The sequence below is a fragment of the Borostomias antarcticus genome (assembly GCF_949987555.1).
Source record: "Borostomias antarcticus genome assembly, chromosome: 7".
NCBI classification, from domain to species: domain Eukaryota; kingdom Metazoa; phylum Chordata; class Actinopteri; order Stomiiformes; family Stomiidae; genus Borostomias; species Borostomias antarcticus.
The window spans coordinates 1,329,112-1,349,644 of NC_140240.1; the positions used below are offsets into that span (position 1 = coordinate 1,329,112).

General features: G+C 44.0%; 1 protein-coding gene across 1 annotated transcript in view; it reads right to left on the minus strand.

The window, feature by feature from the left end:
• The window catches only part of LOC311311264 (nck-associated protein 5-like), a gene marked incomplete at both ends in the record, with an annotated part of 32,497 nt that extends 12,274 nt beyond the window's left edge, over positions 1–20,223 (minus strand). The window contains 4 exons of the mRNA XM_084440945.1: positions 1,802–1,921; positions 2,207–2,245; positions 4,736–4,804; positions 20,101–20,223. Coding sequence (XP_084297071.1) covers positions 1,802–1,921; positions 2,207–2,245; positions 4,736–4,804; positions 20,101–20,223 — 351 coding nt within the window. The remainder of the gene's footprint in view (positions 1–1,801; positions 1,922–2,206; positions 2,246–4,735; positions 4,805–20,100) is intronic.
• Positions 20,224–20,533: the final 310 nt, after the last annotated feature.

The following is a 20,533-nucleotide window of genomic DNA, read 5'->3' on the forward strand; positions in this document are numbered from 1 at the left end:
TTAAAACTAAACAGAGGTTATAGACTACTGTAGCTCTTCAATGCTCTTTAAAACTAAACAGAGCCGCTAGACTAGCTCTTCAATGCTCTTTTAAAACTAAACAGAGGTTATAGACTACTGTAGCTCTTCAATGCTCTTTAAAACTAAACAGAGGTTATAGACTACTGTAGCTCTTCAATGCTCTTTAAAACTAAACAGAGGTTATAGACTACTGTAGCTCTTCAATGCTCTTTAAAACTAAACAGAGCTGCTAGACTAGCTCTTCAATGCTCTTTAAAATTAACAGAGGTTATAGACTACTGTAGCTCTTCAATGCTCTTTAAAACTAAACAGAGCCTCTAGACTAGCTCTTCAATGCTCTTTAAAACTAAACAGAGGTTATAGACTAGCTCTTCAATGCTCTTTAAAACTAAACAGAGCCGCTAGACTAGCCCTTCAATGCTCTTTAAAACTAAACAGAGCTGCTAGACTAGCCCTTCAATGCTCTTTAAAACTAAACAGAGCCACTAGACTAGCTCTTCAATGCTCTTTAAAACTAAACAGAGCCGCTAGACTAGCTCTTCAATGCTCTTTAAAACTAAACAGAGGTTATAGACTACTGTAGCTCTTCAATGCTCTTTAAAACTAAACAGAGCTGCTAGACTAGCTCTTCAATGCTCTTTAAAACTAAACAGAGCCGCTAGACTAGCTCTTCAATGCTCTTTTAAAACTAAACAGAGCCGCTAGACTAGCCCTTCAATGCTCTTTAAAACTAAACAGAGCTGCTAGACTAGCTCTTCAATGCTCTTTAAAACTAAACAGAGCCGCTAGACTAGCTCTTCAATGCTCTTTAAAACTAAACAGAGCCGCTAGACTAGCTCTTCAATGCTCTTTTAAAACTAATGTCACAAAGATGCACCACAGTCTGTCATGGCCGACTGTTGAGGCCAAATTAACATCCAGTCTCATACAGTACATGTATTTACCCAAAATGCAATAGTTGATGGAAACCAGACTTCTTCACAGAACAACTGGTACAGACAGGTCTAAAACACAGTCCTCATACTAGACAAGTCAGCATGGGCCATCTTGAACTTCCAAAGCAAAAAACAATCAACTTAAAAGTAATTTATAGAGCCTCCAGTCAGTGGAACTCATTACCTACACACATTTAACAAATCAGAGGTAAATATATTTTCCAAAAATCACTGAAAGTATTGAGAGAGACCACACAACAGGAATGATGACAGGACCACCTGCTATGTTTTGTTGTGCTTCAACTCAATAGTTTGTTTTGATCACCTCTGTTCACACAGTGTTTACATTACTGGATTTAATGTTGACTTGTAATTATGTACTGTACATGCATTGGATTTTACTTTTACTATGTCGTTTCTGATGTTTGTATGTCTGTTTATGTGTGAATATTGTCAGTGTTTATTTGTATGTGGACACCAGAAAGATTAGCAATTGATTGAACATAGATCTGTGGGTAGAGAACAGGGAAGGGGCATGACAGGAACCTGAGGCGCTCTCTCTCCAGCTGGAGACTGCATCACACACACACACACACACACACACACACACACACACACACACACACACACACGCACACACACACACACACGCACACAATTTTTATTATTCACCTTTTGTGCTCATTAGCAGCCTGCCATGTTCCGAACAGGCTAAGCCGATTAAACAGACGAAGCCGATTAAACTCACAACAGCATGTCAACGCATTTTCATCCTTTTAACGAAACGTCCATCAGCACGTGATGAATAGAGGTGACGTGTGTTCCTCTTCCCTCAGACTCCCTACCTGCTGCAGCGGACTGGCCTGGGGGTGCAGCTTCTGGGCAAAGAGCTCCGTCAGTGTCCTGTTCTGCCTCTCCAGGTCAAACACACGCATCTTCAGCTTTATACACTCCTCTCGCAGGTCCTGAGAGAGACACACACACACACACACACACACACACACACACACACACACACACACACACACACACACACACACACAGATTAACAAACTGCAAACATATTCATTATCTAAGTGATTATAAAGAAGAAAAAAGTACAGGACAGAGGAAACATTCTGTATGAAAGTCTGTCTGAATCGGACATTAAGTCACTGTCAGAGCGTCATGTGAAACATTCTGTATGAAAGTCTGTCTGAATCGGACATTAAGTCACTGTCAGAGCGTCATGTCTTTTACGTCTTTCTCACCTTCTGGTTCAGCAGGGCTTGTACTACATGGTTGGCCACCTGAAAAAAAAAGGAAAATAAGTTAGATCCATAATAGTCTCAACGGCCGACCCATGAGAGTTACCCCACGTCAGCTACCCTAACTATGCTACTGCATGCTGCTGATCTCTCTATGCGTCTTGGACACTTCAGGATAAAAACTGGGTCCTGGCCAGTGATTGGTACCCCCGAAATCCTGGGTGCACCAATCAGCCACGCCTTTCACGATTAGGCACTCCCACCCATTTTTCGAACCACTCTCTCATTGCGGCTACGACCTGTCAATCATTCCATTTTGATACCTAGTCCCACCCTCAGTAAACCAGCTGGGGCAGCGAAGTGGCACAGACTCTGTTATGTAGCATGCAGAGCTACAGACTCTGTTATGTAGTATGCAGAGCTACAGACTCTGTTAAGTAGCATGCAGAGCTACAGACTCTGTTATGTAGTATGCAGAGCTACAGACTCTGTTAAGTAGCATGCAGAGCTACAGACTCTGTTATGTAACATGCAGAGCTACAGACTCTTATGTAGCATGCAGAGCTACAGACTCTGTTAAGTAGCATGCAGAGCTACAGACTCTGTTAAGTAGAATGAGCTACAGACTCTGTTATGTAGTATGCAGAGCTACAGACTCTGTTATGTAGCATGCAGAGCTACAGACTCTGTTATGTAATGTAGCATGCAGAGCTACAGACTCTGTTATGTAGCATGCAGAGCTACAGACTCTGTAATGTAGTATGCAGAGCTACAGACTCTGTTATGTAGCATGCAGAGCTACAGACTCTGTTAAGTAGCATGCAGAGCTACAGACTCTGTAATGTAGCATGCAGAGCTACAGACTCTGTTATGTAGCATGCAGAGCTACAGACTCTGTTAAGTAGCATGCGGGGCTACAGACTCTGTAATGTAGTATGCAGAGCTACAGAATCTGTTAAGTAGCATGCAGAGCTACAGACTCTGTTAAGTAGAATGCAGAGCTACAGACTCTGTTATGTAGCATGCAGAGCTACAGACTCTGTTGAGTAGCATGCAGAGCTACAGACTCTGTAATGTAGCATGCAGAGCTACAGACTCTGTTATGTAGTATGCAGAGCTACAGACTGTTATGTAGCATGCAGAGCTACAGACTCTGTTATGTAGCATGCAGAGCTACAGACTCTGTTAAGTAGCATGCAGAGCTACAGACTCTGTTATGTAGCATGCAGAGCTACAGACTCTGTTAAGTAGCATGCAGAGCTACAGACTCTGTTATGTAGCATGCAGAGCTACATACTCTGTTATGTAGCATGCAGAGCTACAGACTCTGTTATGTAGCATGCAGAGCTACAGACTCTGTTATGTACTGTAGCATGCAGAGCTACAGACTCTGTAATGTAGTATGCAGAGCTACAGACTCTGTTATGTAGCCTACTGTAGCATGCAGAGCTACAGACTCTGTTAAGTAGCATGCAGAGCTACAGACTCTGTTAAGTAGAATGCAGAGCTACAGACTCTGTAATGTAGTATGCAGAGCTACAGACTCTTATGTACTGTAGCATGCGGGGCTACAGACTCTGTTATGTAGAATGCAGAGCTACAGACTCTGTTAAGTAGCATGCAGAGCTACAGACTCTGTTATGTAGCATGCAGAGCTACAGACTCTGTTATGTAGCATGCAGAGCTACAGACTCTGTTATGTACTGTAGCATGCAGAGCTACAGACTCTGTTAAGTACTTAAGTACATCCATATGAGCTCAAAGTTGGCTTTGTGTACTGAAAGTCTTCTGCGACAGGCATAATGCTGAATGTGACAGTGTGACAGAGACTGAATGAATGGAACCACATCTATGTTTAATAGAAAAATAATTGTTCAATCAGTGTTAGACTATTGTGACCCTATCTATAGACATGCTTCCGTGACAACCTTGAAAACCTTGGACTCTGTCTACCATTTTAGAGATTTATTACGGGTGATAGATATGACACTCACCACTGTGTTCTTTATCATAAGGTGGGCTGTCCATCACTTTCTCTAAGGCGTAACTATCACTGGTATTTGTTTATTTTCAAAGCCATCAAACGATCGGCTTGTTCTCAGGGTTCCTCAAGTGCATTCTGAACTTGGAAGGGCTGCTTTTTCCATGATGCTCCTTATACTTGGAATAACTTAAAACAGACTCTATAGCTTGAGGTCCTTCCTTTAGTTACAGTTAGAGTTTAAGTCCATGGCTCTAGACCTATGTACTTCAACCTGTAACTGTTTTAAATTATTATTATTATTATTATTATTATTATTATTATTATTATTATTGTACATTGCATTTGTTTTGTTGATTTGATTTGTGTCTCTGTGTGAACTCGTCATCCCTGTAAATGAGGGAAACCTCTGTGCTTCACGAGTATAAATAAACATTTGAAATGAAAATGAAAAACGTTGAGCGTTCAGAGTGTGTAGATGGCACAACGTGAGCCCACAAAACAGTGGATAGAAATACAGACAAAACACTTGCTTCTTTAACCAAACTCACCTCATCTAGACATCTTTCATAGGCCTCCCGCTGGCTCTCATTGGCCAGGGCCAGAGCTGAGTTCTCCACCTATAGGAGACAAGAAGAGAGAAAGAGATCACATTCAAGAGAAGCTCCCTTGTCTTCTGATCTCAGTGCATCTTAATGCGTCGAGACCTTCACATTACTCTTCTCTGTCCCTTGATTTTCACAATCTTCCTCCGTGTGACAGTATGATCTGTTCAGTTTCACAGAGAGTTTGAGAGACAGCGAGAGTACGGAGGAGAGAGGACACCCACAGGGAGCTGATACAACCCATCCCTTCTCCCCCCAGATACAACCCACCTCTTCTCCCCCCTCTAACAGGGGGCTGATACAACCCACCCCTTCTCCCCCCAGATACAACCCACCTCTTCTCCCCCCATCTAAAAGGTTTTGATACAACCCACCCCTTCTCCCCCCGGATACAACCCACCCCTTCTCCCCCCAGATACAACCCACCTCTTCTCCCCCCGTCTAAAAGGTTCTGATACAACCCACCTCTTCTCCCCCCATCTAGAAGGTTCTGATACAACCCACCTCTTCTCCCCATGTCTAAAAGGTGCAGACTCAAAGACCATCTGGCTTATTCACCATGATCAAAAGATAGAGCACGTCACCATGGCAACGATAGGACCCAAAGGCTTACATCACATTACAGTCATTTAGCAGACGCTTTTATCCAAATTCCATACATAATTGCATTTAACGTACAGTAGGAGGTCAGTGTACAGTACTACTACTCCCCGGAACTCATGTGCATCTCCTTTCTAAACAAGTGAAGAAGAGCATAATCTAGTGCTCAAGCCAAAAGGCAAGAGCTGCAAAATACAAATTCAATAGGCGGAGAAAGAGACTGTTTGAGGGAGGAGGAGAGAGGAGGAGAAGAGAGGCAGAGGAGGAGGAGAGAGGAGGAGAAGAGAGGTAGAGGAGGAGGAGAGGAGAAGAGAGGTGGGGGAGAGGAGAGGTAGAGGGGGAGGAGAGGTAGAAGTACAGGGGGAGGAGAGGTAGAGGTGGAGGAGAGGAGGAGAGAGGAGGAGAAGAGTGCAAGTGTAGGTGTGTGGATACATGAGAAGGAGAGAGAGACAGAGAGAGAGAGAGAGAGAGAGAGAGAGAGAGAGAGAGAGAAAGAAAGAGAGAGACAGAGAAAGAAAGAGAATTGTTCAACCTCGGACCAGCACTGCTTTACACTAATTAGAGTCAACCAAATGATAACATTAACAAAAAACGCCTGTCTGGAACATTGGAACATGTGGACTCAAACCAAAACACAAAACAAACTTAATTGCTATCTAGCCCCAAACCATGAATATACATCGGCAGAGTACCTCTTCACTGTCAGAGACACAAAGCAGAGACAGATCCTGACCAAATACAGACTGAGTGACCACAGTCCAGCCATAGAGAAAGACTGAGTGACCACAGTCCAGCCAGAAGGAAAGACTGAGTGATCACAGTCCAGCCATAGAGAAAGACTGAGTGACCACAGTCCAGCCAATGAGAAAGACTGAGTGACCACAGTCCAGCCAATGAGAAAGACTGAGTGATCACAGTCCAGTCATAGAGAAAGACTGAGTGACCACAGTCCAGCCAATGAGAAAGACTGAGTGATCACAGTCCAGCCATAGAGAAAGACTGAGTGACCACAGTCCAGCCAATGAGAAAGACTGAGTGACCACAGTCCAGCCATAGAGAAAGACTGAGTGATCACAGTCCAGCCATAGAGAAAGACTGAGTGACCACAGTCCAGCCATAGAGAAAGACTGAGTGAGCACAGTCCAGTTATAGAGAAAGACTGAGTGAGCACAGTCCAGTTATAGAGAAAGACTGAGTGAGCACAGTCCAGCCATAGAGAAAGACTGAGTGATCACAGTCCAGTTATAGAGAAAGACTGAGTGAGCACAGTCCAGTTATAGAGAAAGACTGAGTGAGCACAGTCCAGTTATAGAGAAAGACTGAGTGAGCACAGTCCAGCCATAGAGAAAGTCCTGGCTACCGAGAGGACAGAGCCTGTGGTCACTGTTCAACAGGTGCGGTAGAGACAGAGATGCACTTCCTCCTACACTGTAATACATTAATACATTCAATGTTACTGTAGGTGTATTAGTAGGAGTGTTACTGTAGGTGTAGTAGTAGGAGTGTTACTGTAGGTGTAGTAGTAGGGAGTGTTACTGTAGGTGTAGTAGTAGGGAGTGTTACTGTAGGTGTAGTAGGAGTGTTACTGTAGGTGTAGTAGTAGGGAGTGTTACTGTAGGTGTAGTAGTAGGAGTGTTACTGTAGGTGTATTAGTAGGGAGTGTTACTGTAGGTGTAGTAGGAGTGTTACTGTAGGTGTAGTAGTAGTAGTGTTACTGTAGGTGTAGTAGTAGTGTTACTGTAGGTGTATTAGTAGGGAGTGTTACTGTAGGTGTAGTAGTAGGAGTGTTACTGTAGGTGTAGTAGTAGGAGTGTTACTGTAGGTGTAGTAGTAGGGAGTGTTACTGTAGGTGTATTAGTAGGGAGTGTTACTGTAGGTGTAGTAGTAGTAGTGTTACTGTAGGTGTAGTAGTAGGGAGTGTTACTGTAGGTGTAGTAGTAGTAGTGTTACTGTAGGTGTAGTAGTAGGGAGTGTTACTGTAGGTGTAGTAGTAGGAGTGTTACTGTAGGTGTAGTAGTAGGGAGTGTTACTGTAGGTGTATTAGTAGGGAGTGTTACTGTAGGTGTAGTAGTAGGGAGTGTTACTGTAGGTGTAGTAGTAGGAGTGTTACTGTAGGTGTAGTAGTAGGAGTGTTACTGTAGGTGTAGTAGTAGGAGTGTTACTGTAGGTGTAGTAGTAGGGAGTGTTACTGTAGGTGTATTAGTAGGGAGTGTTACTGTAGGTGTATTAGTAGGGAGTGTTACTGTAGGTGTAGTAGTAGGGAGTGTTACTGTAGGTGTATTAGTAGGGAGTGTTACTGTAGGTGTAGTAGTAGGAGTGTTACTGTAGGTGTATTAGTAGGGAGTGTTACTGTAGGTGTAGTAGTAGGGAGTGTTACTGTAGGTGTATTAGTAGGGAGTGTTACTGTAGGTGTATTAGTAGGGAGTGTTACTGTAGGTGTATTAGTAGGGAGTGTTACTGTAGGTGTAGTAGTAGGAGTGTTACTGTAGGTGTATTAGTAGGGAGTGTTACTGTAGGTGTAGTAATAGGAGTGTTACTGTAGGTGTATTAGTAGGGAGTGTTACTGTAGGTGTAGTAGTAGGGAGTGTTACTGTAGGTGTAGTAGGGAGTGTTACTGTAGGTGTAGTAGTAGGAGTGTTACTGTAGGTGTAGTAGTAGGAGTGTTACTGTAGGTGTAGTAATAGGAGTGTTACTGTAGGTGTAGTAGTAGGAGTGTTACTGTAGGTGTAGTAGTAGGGAGTGTTACTGTAGGTGTAGTAGTAGGGAGTGTTACTGTAGGTGTAGTAGTAGGAGTGTTACTGTAGGTGTAGTAGTAGGAGTGTTACTGTAGGTGTATTAGTAGGGAGTGTTACTGTAGGTGTAGTAGTAGGAGTGTTACTGTAGGTGTAGTAGTAGGAGTGTTACTGTAGGTGTAGTAGTAGGGAGTGTTACTGTAGGTGTATTAGTAGTAGTGTTACTGTAGGTGTAGTAGTAGGAGTGTTACTGTAGGTGTAGTAGTAGGGAGTGTTACTGTAGGTGTATTAGTAGTAGTGTTACTGTAGGTGTAGTAGTAGGAGTGTTACTGTAGGTGTAGTAGTAGTAGTGTTACTGTAGGTGTAGTAGTAGGGAGTGTTACTGTAGGTGTAGTAGTAGGAGTGTTACTGTAGGTGTAGTAGTAGGGAGTGTTACAGTAGGTGTAGTAGTAGGAGTGTTACTGTAGGTGTAGTAGGAGTGTTACTGTAGGTGTAGTAGTAGGAGTGTTACTGTAGGTGTAGTAGTAGGAGTGTTACTGTAGGTGTAGTAATAGGAGTGTTACTGTAGGTGTATTAGTAGTGTTACTGTAGGTGTAGTAGGAGTGTTACTGTAGGTGTAGTAGTAGGAGTGTTACTGTAGGTGTAGTAGTAGGAGTGTTACAGTAGGTGTAGTAGTAGGAGTGTTACTGTAGGTGTAGTAATAGGAGTGTTACTGTAGGTGTAGTAGTAGGAGTGTTACTGTAGGTGTAGTAGTAGGAGTGTTACTGTAGGTGTAGTAGTAGGAGTGTTACTGTAGGTGTAGTAGTAGGAGTGTTACTGTAGGTGTATTAGTAGGGAGTGTTACTGTAGGTGTAGTAGTAGGGAGTGTTACTGTAGGTGTATTAGTAGGGAGTGTTACTGTAGGTGTAGTAGTAGGAGTGTTACTGTAGGTGTATTAGTAGGAGTGTTACTGTAGGTGTAGTAGTAGGAGTGTTACTGTAGGTGTAGTAGTAGGAGTGTTACTGTAGGTGTAGTAGTAGGGAGTGTTACTGTAGGTGTAGTAGTAGGAGTGTTACTGTAGGTGTAGTAGTAGTAGTGTTACTGTAGGTGTAGTAGTAGGAGTGTTACTGTAGGTGTAGTAGTAGGAGTGTTACTGTAGGTGTAGTAGTAGGAGTGTTACTGTAGGTGTAGTAATAGGAGTGTTACTGTAGGTGTAGTAGTAGTAGTGTTACTGTAGGTGTAGTAGTAGGAGTGTTACTGTAGGTGTAGTAGTAGGAGTGTTACTGTAGGTGTAGTAGTAGGAGTGTTACTGTAGGTGTAGTAGTAGGGAGTGTTACTGTAGGTGTAGTAGTAGGAGTGTTACTGTAGGTGTAGTAGGAGTGTTACTGTAGGTGTAGTAGTAGGAGTGTTACTGTAGGTGTAGTAATAGGAGTGTTACTGTAGGTGTAGTAGTAGGAGTGTTACTGTAGGTGTAGTAGTAGGGAGTGTTACTGTAGGTGTAGTAGTAGGAGTGTTACTGTAGGTGTAGTAGTAGGGAGTGTTACTGTAGGTGTAGTAGGAGTGTTACTGTAGGTGTAGTAGTAGGAGTGTTACTGTAGGTGTAGTAGTAGGAGTGTTACTGTAGGTGTAGTAGGGAGTGTTACTGTAGGTGTAGTAGTAGGAGTGTTACTGTAGGTGTAGTAGTAGTAGTGTTACTGTAGGTGTAGTAGTAGTAGTGTTACTGTAGGTGTAGTAGTAGGAGTGTTACTGTAGGTGTAGTAGTAGTAGTGTTACTGTAGGTGTAGTAGTAGTAGTGTTACTGTAGGTGTAGTAGTAGGGAGTGTTACTGTAGGTGTAGTAGTAGGAGTGTTACTGTAGGTGTAGTAGTAGGAGTGTTACTGTAGGTGTAGTAGTAGGGAGTGTTACTGTAGGTGTAGTAGTAGGAGTGTTACTGTAGGTGTAGTAGTAGGAGTGTTACTGTAGGTGTAGTAGGGAGTGTTACTGTAGGTGTAGTAGTAGGAGTGTTACTGTAGGTGTAGTAGTAGTAGTGTTACTGTAGGTGTAGTAGTAGTAGTGTTACTGTAGGTGTAGTAGTAGGAGTGTTACTGTAGGTGTAGTAGTAGTAGTGTTACTGTAGGTGTAGTAGTAGTAGTGTTACTGTAGGTGTAGTAGTAGGGAGTGTTACTGTAGGTGTAGTAGTAGGAGTGTTACTGTAGGTGTAGTAGTAGGAGTGTTACTGTAGGTGTAGTAGTAGGAGTGTTACTGTAGGTGTAGTAGTAGGAGTGTTACTGTAGGTGTAGTAGTAGGGAGTGTTACTGTAGGTGTAGTAGGAGTGTTACTGTAGGTGTATTAGTAGGGAGTGTTACTGTAGGTGTAGTAGTAGGAGTGTTACTGTAGGTGTAGTAGGAGTGTTACTGTAGGTGTAGTAGTAGGGAGTGTTACTGTAGGTGTAGTAGTAGGAGTGTTACTGTAGGTGTAGTAGTAGGGAGTGTTACTGTAGGTGTATTAGTAGGGAGTGTTACTGTAGGTGTAGTAGTAGGGAGTGTTACTGTAGGTGTAGTAGTAGGAGTGTTACTGTAGGTGTATTAGTAGGGAGTGTTACTGTAGGTGTAGTAGTAGGAGTGTTACTGTAGGTGTAGTAGTAGGGAGTGTTACTGTAGGTGTAGTAGTAGGAGTGTTACAGTAGGTGTAGTAATAGGAGTGTTACTGTAGGTGTAGTAGTAGGAGTGTTACAGTAGGTGTATTAGTAGGAGTGTTACTGTAGGTGTAGTAGTAGGAGTGTTACTGTAGGTGTAGTAGTAGGAGTGTTACTGTAGGTGTAGTAGTAGGGAGTGTTACTGTAAGTGTATTAGTAGGGAGTGTTACTGTAGGTGTAGTAGTAGTAGTGTTACTGTAGGTGTAGTAGTAGTAGTGTTACTGTAGGTGTAGTAGTAGGAGTGTTACTGTAGGTGTAGTAGTAGTAGTGTTACTGTAGGTGTAGTAGGAGTGTTACTGTAGGTGTAGTAGTAGGGAGTGTTACTGTAGGTGTAGTAGTAGGGAGTGTTACTGTAGGTGTAGTAGTAGGAGTGTTACTGTAGGTGTAGTAGTAGGAGTGTTACTGTAGGTGTAGTAGTAGGGAGTGTTACTGTAGGTGTAGTAGTAGGAGTGTTACTGTAGGTGTAGTAGTAGTAGTGTTACTGTAGGTGTAGTAGGAGTGTTACTGTAGGTGTAGTAGTAGGAGTGTTACTGTAGGTGTAGTAGGAGTGTTACTGTAGGTGTAGTAGTAGGGAGTGTTACTGTAGGTGTAGTAGTAGGGAGTGTTACTGTAGGTGTAGTAGTAGGAGTGTTACTGTAGGTGTAGTAGTAGGGAGTGTTACTGTAGGTGTATTAGTAGGGAGTGTTACTGTAGGTGTAGTAGTAGGAGTGTTACTGTAGGTGTAGTAGTAGGGAGTGTTACTGTAGGTGTAGTAGTAGGAGTGTTACTGTAGGTGTATTAGTAGGGAGTGTTACTGTAGGTGTAGTAGTAGGGAGTGTTACTGTAGGTGTAGTAGTAGGAGTGTTACTGTAGGTGTAGTAGTAGGGAGTGTTACTGTAGGTGTAGTAATAGGAGTGTTACTGTAGGTGTAGTAGTAGGGAGTGTTACTGTAGGTGTAGTAGTAGGAGTGTTACTGTAGGTGTAGTAGTAGGAGTGTTACTGTAGGTGTAGTAGTAGGAGTGTTACTGTAGGTGTAGTAGTAGGAGTGTTACTGTAGGTGTAGTAATAGGAGTGTTACTGTAGGTGTAGTAATAGGAGTGTTACTGTAGGTGTAGTAGTAGGAGTGTTACTGTAGGTGTAGTAGTAGGAGTGTTACTGTAGGTGTAGTAGTAGGAGTGTTACTGTAGGTGTAGTAATAGGAGTGTTACTGTAGGTGTAGTAATAGGAGTGTTACTGTAGGTGTAGTAGTAGGAGTGTTACTGTAGGTGTAGTAGTAGGAGTGTTACTGTAGGTGTAGTAGTAGGAGTGTTACTGTAGGTGTAGTAGTAGGGAGTGTTAATGTAGGTGTATTAGTAGGAGTGTTACTGTAGGTGTAGTAGTAGGGAGTGTTACTGTAGGTGTATTAGTAGGGAGTGTTACTGTAGGTGTATTAGTAGGAGTGTTACTGTAGGTGTAGTAGTAGGAGTGTTACTGTAGGTGTAGTAGTAGGAGTGTTACTGTAGGTGTAGTAGTAGGGAGTGTTACTGTAGGTGTAGTAGTAGGGAGTGTTACTGTAGGTGTAGTAGGGAGTGTTACTGTAGGTGTAGTAGTAGGGAGTGTTACTGTAGGTGTAGTAGGGAGTGTTACTGTAGGTGTAGTAGTAGGGAGTGTTACAGTAGGTTCCAGTAGGTAACATTGCAGATCCATTCTCCTGCACTATTGATCCGCTTGTCCATGAGGTTGAGAGGCAGAGCAGAAATCAAACAGATGCTTCAGTGAATGTCCCTTAGTCAGAGATCATTGACATTTTCACTTGATAGAGAGAGAGAAGAGGGAGAGAGAGAGGAGAGGGAGAGAGGGAGAGAGGGGGAGGAGAGAGAGGAGAGAGGGGAGAGAGAGGGAGAAGATAGAGGGGGGAGGAGAGAGGAAGAGAGGAGAGAGAGAGCGAGAGAGAGAGGAGAGGAGAGAGAGGAGAGGAGAGAGAGGAGAGGGGAGAGAGAGGGAGAAGATAGAGGGGGAGGAGAGGGGGAAGAGGAGAGAAAAGGAGATAGAGAGAGGAAAGAGAGCGAGGAGAGAGAGGAAAGAGGAGAGGAGAGGAGAGAGAGGAGAAAGTGGGAGAGGAGAGAGTAGGAAGGCCAATCTTAGCAGTTTGAAGGGATCCAGTCTTAACGTCTCAGGGTGGAGGAAAACACAACGCCGAACTTCCGCCTTCATTTTGTATCAATACAAAAAACAACAACGTAAGGGTGCGTGTTCTCCGGCAAGCTGTATTTTAGAGCTGGCTCTGTTTTCTCGTAGTTTACAATGTAAAAACGTGTAAAAAAAAAAAAGAATAAATAAATAAATAAAATAAAAATAAAGTGTACAATGTAACGAGGGCGCTATAGAGACGAGAGCTGTGTTCCAAGCGCTTTTTAGCACTATAGCGCCATGAGCTCTAGGTTTTATTTTTTCAGTTGAAAAAAGTGACAACAACAACGTCGGTTTTTGGCAGAACTGCAGAGTCAGATTAAATGTATTGTATGTCTACGCGCCACAAAAAAGGCTTTATATAAATGTTATTTGTGGCCAATATTTTAATGCACTATTTTAATGCACTCCCTCTCCCTTCTGTTCTGTTGCAGCTTTGATGCTGGGATGCCTGGTGTGGTTGAGGCCAGAGAACACCGTGATGCAACACCAGTCATGTATAGACAAGGTGTTCAATTGCTCAAGTGTTGTCAGGTGTTGGTTCGAGTGTACAGTGGTGCAGAGTCAGTTGTCTATAGTATAGACAAGGTGCAAGGTGTCACATGTTCACTTCTGTTATGATGAGGCTCAAGACATCACTTGCCCCCTGCCAAAGAGTAGCTCGGAAGAAGCCCCCTGCCAACCAGCAGCTCAGAAGAAGAAGACTGTCCGTGTATAGTACTCTGGTTGTACTATACATAGACCCTCACTCTCATTTTAACAATGGCACACATGCCACCCCCTGGACCTACAAGTGAACACGTGACACCTTGCACCTTGTCTATACAATAGACAACTGACTATGCACCACTGTACAATCGAACACTCGAACCAACACCTGACAACACTTGAGCAATTGAACACCTTGTCTATACAATAGACAACTGACTCTGTACTACTGTATACATGTGCATTAAACGCCTCTCTTCTTTACAAAGATGGTCACAACCACAACATGTCCTGAGAGCACATGCAAAATAACAACGTATGGCTACTTTTAATGTGCATGTCTGTATGTTTAATAAAGCATTTAGGAAAAGTTTCAATCAAGACTTGAGTATTACCTATTCTGTTGAGTACTATGTTTACAATTGTTCATTCATGATATTATTACAATTGACCTTTCAAGTCTGCCTACACTTAGGTTACTTAGCGAAGAACCATTTTAATTACAATTTACTTCTAAGGGCAAATACTTTACTTTCATATCTTCATATCAATATAATATCAAGATCCTAGTAGATGTCCAAATAACCCACTGTGTCCTGGGTCTAATTATTCACCACCTAAAGGGAAGTGCAAAACAGCAAGTCATGACCGTTATCCAGAAACAAAAGTTGAACCCATTGCAGCAAAATGGCTAACATTACAGGAATCATGAGTGTAACTGCTTTAGCCACTGACCGCTACCATTAATGTTATGGAAGCTGCTGCTAGTTGTTGTGAGCCCATGAGCTAACTGGCTATCCCGCTCTTATTGTGCTGGATTAGCATTGGAAGCATTAGAACTGATGTGTCCAGGTGACAAGACCCATCTTTATTTATCAGACATTACCGTCCTACCAGTCCAGCACAGAAACAAGCCAGCCAACACACATAAGCCAGGCTGGACCTGGCCTGGTTTCTTAGTCTTATGCTCTGAAAATAAGTGTTAAGACGTTTTGGGGATGTTCTCTCTCCTATGATGCTTTTAGCCTCTCTCACTCTGAAATGTAATTTAATGTAATGTATTGCTATATAAATGTTCTTAGCTGGTAGACAAACATACTCCAGGAGCTTGCTCGATCGCCTTGTTGAGAGGGGTCAGGGAAGAATTTTTACAGCTCACTTATCTGGCCCCCGGGTGATTACTGTTATTTTGCTTCCCTCTGGAATATGTAGAGAGTGGGTCGTATGCCCACCTCCCTTGTTCTCTGTAAAGCGCATTGTGTTGCCTCTGGGTATGAAATGCGCTAAACAAATAAAGCTTTGATTGATTGATTGGGGATGTACTTCTGAATCTTCAATATGAATCCATTGTTCTTCTGTTGTATGTTGGACTATATGCCTCTGACTATAGTTGGTATACTGTAACTCTAAGTCCGGAAGATTGAATCCCCCCTCTGACCTAGGAAGGTGTAAGATTTTCCTTCTAATTCGATGGGTTTTCCCTGCCCATATAAAGTCTGTTATGGCTGAATATACCTTTTTAAAATATGTTTTTGGTGGAGTAATTGGTATAATTGAAAACCAAAAAAGGAATCTCTATCCCTTTTGCACTAGCATTTTGTACTTGCTTACCATGCCTCCATCTTATACACCACAACCAAAAGCTAATTCCTAGTACGTTGAAAAACTGCACGGCAATAAAACTAATTGTGATTCTGATGCTTCTACTAACATCCGGGACTAAGTATCTGGCCTCGTCATGTGACTTGAGAGGAACGGCTGAGCCTCGAAACAAAGCGTGGGAAGCATGACGAGGGCCAGGACTTCCTGTTCTCTTGTGAGAGTCTGAGAAGGGATTAACCCCCCAGCACCGAGAACCCACTACACACAGAACCCCCCCGCACCGAGAACCCACTACACACAGAACCCCCCAGCACAGAGAACCCACTACACACAGAACCCCCCCGCACCGAGAACCCACTACACACAGAACCCCCCAGCACTGAGAACCCACTACACACAGAACCCCCCAGCACTGAGAACCCACTACACACAGAACCCCCCAGCACAGAGAACCCACTACACACAGAACCCCCCAGCACAGAGAACCCACTACACACAGAACCCCCCAGCACGGAGAACCCACTACACACAGAACCCCCCAGCACTGAGAACCCACTACACACAGAACCCCCCAGCACCGAGAACCCACTACACACAGAACCCCCCAGCACAGAGAACCCACTACACACAGAACCCCCCAGCACGGAGAACCCACTACACACAGAACCCCCCAGCACTGAGAACCCACTACACACAGAACCCCCCAGCACCGAGAACCCACTACACACAGAACCCACTACACACAGAACCCCCCAGCATGAGAACCCACTACACACAGAACCCACTACACACAGAACCCCCCAGCATGAGAACCCACTACACACAGAACCCACTACACACAGAACCCCCCAGCACGGAGAACCCACTACACACAGAACCCCCCAGCACTGAGAACCCACTACACACAGAACCCCCCAGCATGAGAACCCACTACACACAGAACCCCCCAGCATGAGAACCCACTACACACAGAAGCATGGTGAAGCAGGGTTGTGTGCTGTGAGCTGAAGCACCAGCATGGAGGGGTTTAAAGTGCTTCCTGGCCTCCCCCCAGCCTCCCCCCAGCCTCCCCCCAGATACTCCAGCACCGGAGATGCTGTACTGGGAGACTTGAAGGTGTTGTGAAAACTTTTAAAGTGCCATGAGGGACTTCAGAGATTAACAACAGGCACTTAAGAGCTGTGGACTGAAGGCGCTTACTTTTAGATCAGTCCATAAAGCAAACAAACAAATAAGTTAGTCAAAAGGAAATATTATGGGCACACTTGTAGATGGCTCAGGTACAGAGATATGCGGGCATTAATATAAGCCAACATATACGTACTTACTGTACACATGAACATAAAAAACAAACACAAAATACTCACACATTACCACATGTGGACAGGGAACTAGGTAGGTAGGTAGGTAGGTAGGTAGGTAGGTGGGGAAGTAGGTAGGTAGGTAGGTAGGTAGGTGGGGAAGTAGGTAGGTAGGTAGGTAGGTGGGGAAGTAGGTAGGTAGGTAGGTAGGTGGGGAAGTAGGTAGGTAGGTAGGTAGGTAGGTAGGTAGGTAGGTAGGTGGGGAAGTAGGTAGGTAGGTAGGTAGGTAGGTGGGGAAGTAGGTAGGTAGGTAGGTAGGTAGGTAGGTGGGGAAGTAGGTAGGTAGGTAGGTAGGTAGGTAGGTAGGTGGGGAAGTAGGTAGGTAGGTAGGTAGGTAGGTAGGTAGGTAGGTAGGTAGGTAGGTAGGTAGGTGGGGAAGTAGGTAGGTAGGTAGGTAGGTAGGTAGGTAGGTAGGTAGGTTGGTAGGTAGGTAGGTAGGTAGGTAGGTAGGTAGGTGGGGAAGTAGGTAGGTAGGTAGGTAGGTAGGTAGGTAGGTAGGTAGGGAAGTAGGTAGGTAGGTAGGTAGGGGGGGAAGTAGGTAGGTAGGTAGGTAGGTAGGTAGGTGGGGAAGTAGGTAGGTAGTACTTTATTGAGCATCAACATGTCAAATATATCTGATCTAACAGACAACCAAAGAATGAATCAAACAAGAATTTGAATTTTGAATTTTGACCTACTGTATATACACTGACTACACCTTTTCTATATTGTTGTTTTTCTTAGATTATCCCTTTTTGCACTAGCAGTTTGTAGTCTCTCTTTGCACTAGCAGTTTGTAGTCTCTCTTTGCACTAGCAGCTTGTAGTCTCTCTTTGCACTAGCAGTTTGTAGTCTCTCTTTGCACTAGCAGCTTGTAGTCTCTCTTTGCACTGTCTCACTTTGCACTAGCAGTTTGTAGTCTCTCTTTGCACTAGCAGTTTGTGGTCTCTCTTTGCACTAGCAGTTTGTAGTCTCTCTTTGCACTAGCAGTTTTTAGTCTCTCTTTGCACTGTCTCTCTTTGCACTAGCAGTTTGTGGTCTCTCTTTGCACTAGCAGTTTGTAGTCTCTCTTTGCACTGTCTCACTTTGCACTAGCAGTTTGTAGTCTCTCTTTGCACTGTCTCTCTTTGCACTAGCAGTTTGTGGTCTCTCTTTGCACTAGCAGTTTGTAGTCTCTCTTTGCACTAGCAGTTTGTAGTCTCTCTTTGCACTGTCTCTCTTTGCACTAGCAGTTTGTGGTCTCTCTTTGCACTAGCAGTTTGTAGTCTCTCTTTGCACTAGCAGTTTGTAGTCTCTCTTTGCACTAGCAGTTTGTAGTCTCTCTTTGCACTAGCAGTTTGTGGTCTCTCTTTGCACTAGCAGTTTGTAGTCTCTCTTTGCACTAGCAGTTTGTAGTCTCTCTTTGCACTAGCAGTTTGTAGTCTCTCTTTGCACTAGCAGTTTGTAGTCTCTCTTTGGACTCACAGTTTGTAGTCTCTCTTTGCACTAGCAGCTTGTAGTCTCTCTTTGCACTAGCAGCTTGTAGTCTCTCTTTGCACTGTCTCTCTTTGCACTAGCAGTTTGTAGTCTCTCTTTGCACTAGCAGCTTGTAGTCTCTCTTTGCACTAGCAGCTTGTAGTCTCTCTTTGCACTAGCAGTTTGTAGTCTCTCTTTGCACTGTCCTGTCTCATCCCTGCATCCTATCCAATGTTGCCTCCCTGTTATGCACCACAATCAAAAGCAAACTGCCACTGTAGTACGTTGAAAACCTGATAGTGATTGTGAGTATGCAAGGTAAGGCTGAGCTTCTCTGATAGTGATTGTGAGTATGCAAGTGAAGGCTGAGCTTCTCTGATAGTGATTGTGAGTATGCAAGTGAAGGCTGAGCTTCTCTGATAGTGATTGTGAGTATGCAAGTGAAGGCTGAGCTTCTGCCACACTGCCAGAGAAGATACATAAACAGCTTGTACTGTACAGCTACGTCGTAGCCAGTCTGTCTGAATCTGACAGGAGAAACGTAGCCAGTCTGTCTGAATCTGACAGGAGAAACGTCGTAGCCAGTCTGTCTGAATCTGACAGGAGAAATGTCGCAGCCAGTCTGTCTGAATCTGACAGGAGAAACGTAGCCAGTCTGTCTGAATCTGACAGGAGAAACGTAGCCAGTCTATCTGGGTGCTGAGATGGGAAAGAGACCACCTCAGGAAAATGTCCTCTGACTCCCCAAACTGCCTCCTCAATGCCTTCCTTCCATTCCATTCCATTCCAGTCATTTAGCAGACGCTTTTATCCAAAGCAACTAACAATAATTGCATTTAATGTAGGAAAAGCCAATGTACTACTACTTGCCAGAACTCACAAGTGCATCTCCTTTCTAAAACCATTGACTAAGAGCATAATCGAGTACAAGAATAGCAATCTAAAATACAATAGGTTCTTAAGAGGGTGGATCATTGTAATACTTCTTGAAGAGAAGCTCCAACGTAGATATACAAGCTGTTTATGCAGCTTACCTTCCAAGAGGTAAACGGTAAATATGTAATGAGTATATATCCATGACTGGCGATATGATTCTACTCCCAGTGTCCTGTGTGGATATAAAATACTACCGTATTCAAATTAATAATATCCTTTCTCTCCCTCCATCCTGAGGTAGCCTCAACATCACCTCATTCAGAGAGCAAACATCTCTTCCACAGGAAGAGGGAGACCCCTGGTGGTCGGTGACACAGACTGACCACCGACGGGCTGTGACACAGTCTGACCAGACCATCGATGGGCTGTGACACAGTCTGACCAGACCATCGATGGGCTGTGACAATTGTAATGTAGTTGTTTTTAACTCAAGGATGATGAACAAATCATCATAAGAAATTACACACCAATTACAACACCATTACAGTGATAACAGGGGTTATACAGTATGACCCAGATGAAAATGGAGAACACTGTTATTATTAACATTATTATTATTATTATTATTGTTATCATTATTATTATAGACTGCACTGTATGGTATGGTACAGGAGATCGAGCCTAGGCCTAGTAGAGCTTAGCGCGTTCAGGTCTAGGGTGTTGAGCTGTGTCTTATCAGCCCAGGACAGGGCCTGCTCTCTGGGGTGCAGGGTTGGACAGCGCCCCACCCAGAATGCCATGTTCCACACCCAACTGATTATGCCTGAGCCGTGCAAAATGATTTCAAAATGCATCACCCTCAAAAGCATCCTACTGTAGCTCAGCGACCCGGATGTAATTCTGATCAACTGGATACTGTGACACGTTCAGTTCATAACTGCGTTCTTGTTAGTGTTCATGTCTAAGTACATCATTCTAAAGGAGGTTTAGGGAATGCACTAGAACGCAGAATTTGGCTACAGAGATTGTCAGTTGTTTACTACCATAGAAGGCTGAACACAGACCTCCCTAGCAGATCATTCCCGTTTCCACCACTGGTATGAGCAGTAATTGAAAAATGCACGTTAGTTGCTTTGGCTGTAGACAATCGTAAGCGCTAAAAAGCTTGATGTCGCCGGGCTGAGTGAGTTTCCTCACCTCCAGATCTCTGAGTCGGTCCAGGAGCTCCTTGCTGCTGCCCGTCTCCTCTGAGTACGGCTCCACGTCGCCCTCTTCTGACTCAAATGCCTCATCGCACTCCCTCAGCTCTGCCTCAGACATCCCACCTGCACGAGGGGAGAGAGAGAAGGAGAGAAAGAGAAAGAGGGGGAAAGAGAGAGGAGAGAGGGAGAGGGAGAGAGAGAGGAGGAAGAGAAAGAGGGGGAAAGAGAGAGGAGAGAGGGAGAGAGAGGAAGGAGAAGAAGAGAGAGAGAGAAAGAGGAAGAGAAAGAGGGGGAAAGAGAGAGGAGAGGGGGAGAGGGAGAGAGAGAGAGAGAGAGAGGAGGAAGAGAAAGAGGGGGAAAGAGAGAGGAGAGAGGGAGAGAGAGGAAGGAGAAGAGAGAGAGAGAAAGAGGAAGAGAAAGAGGGGGAA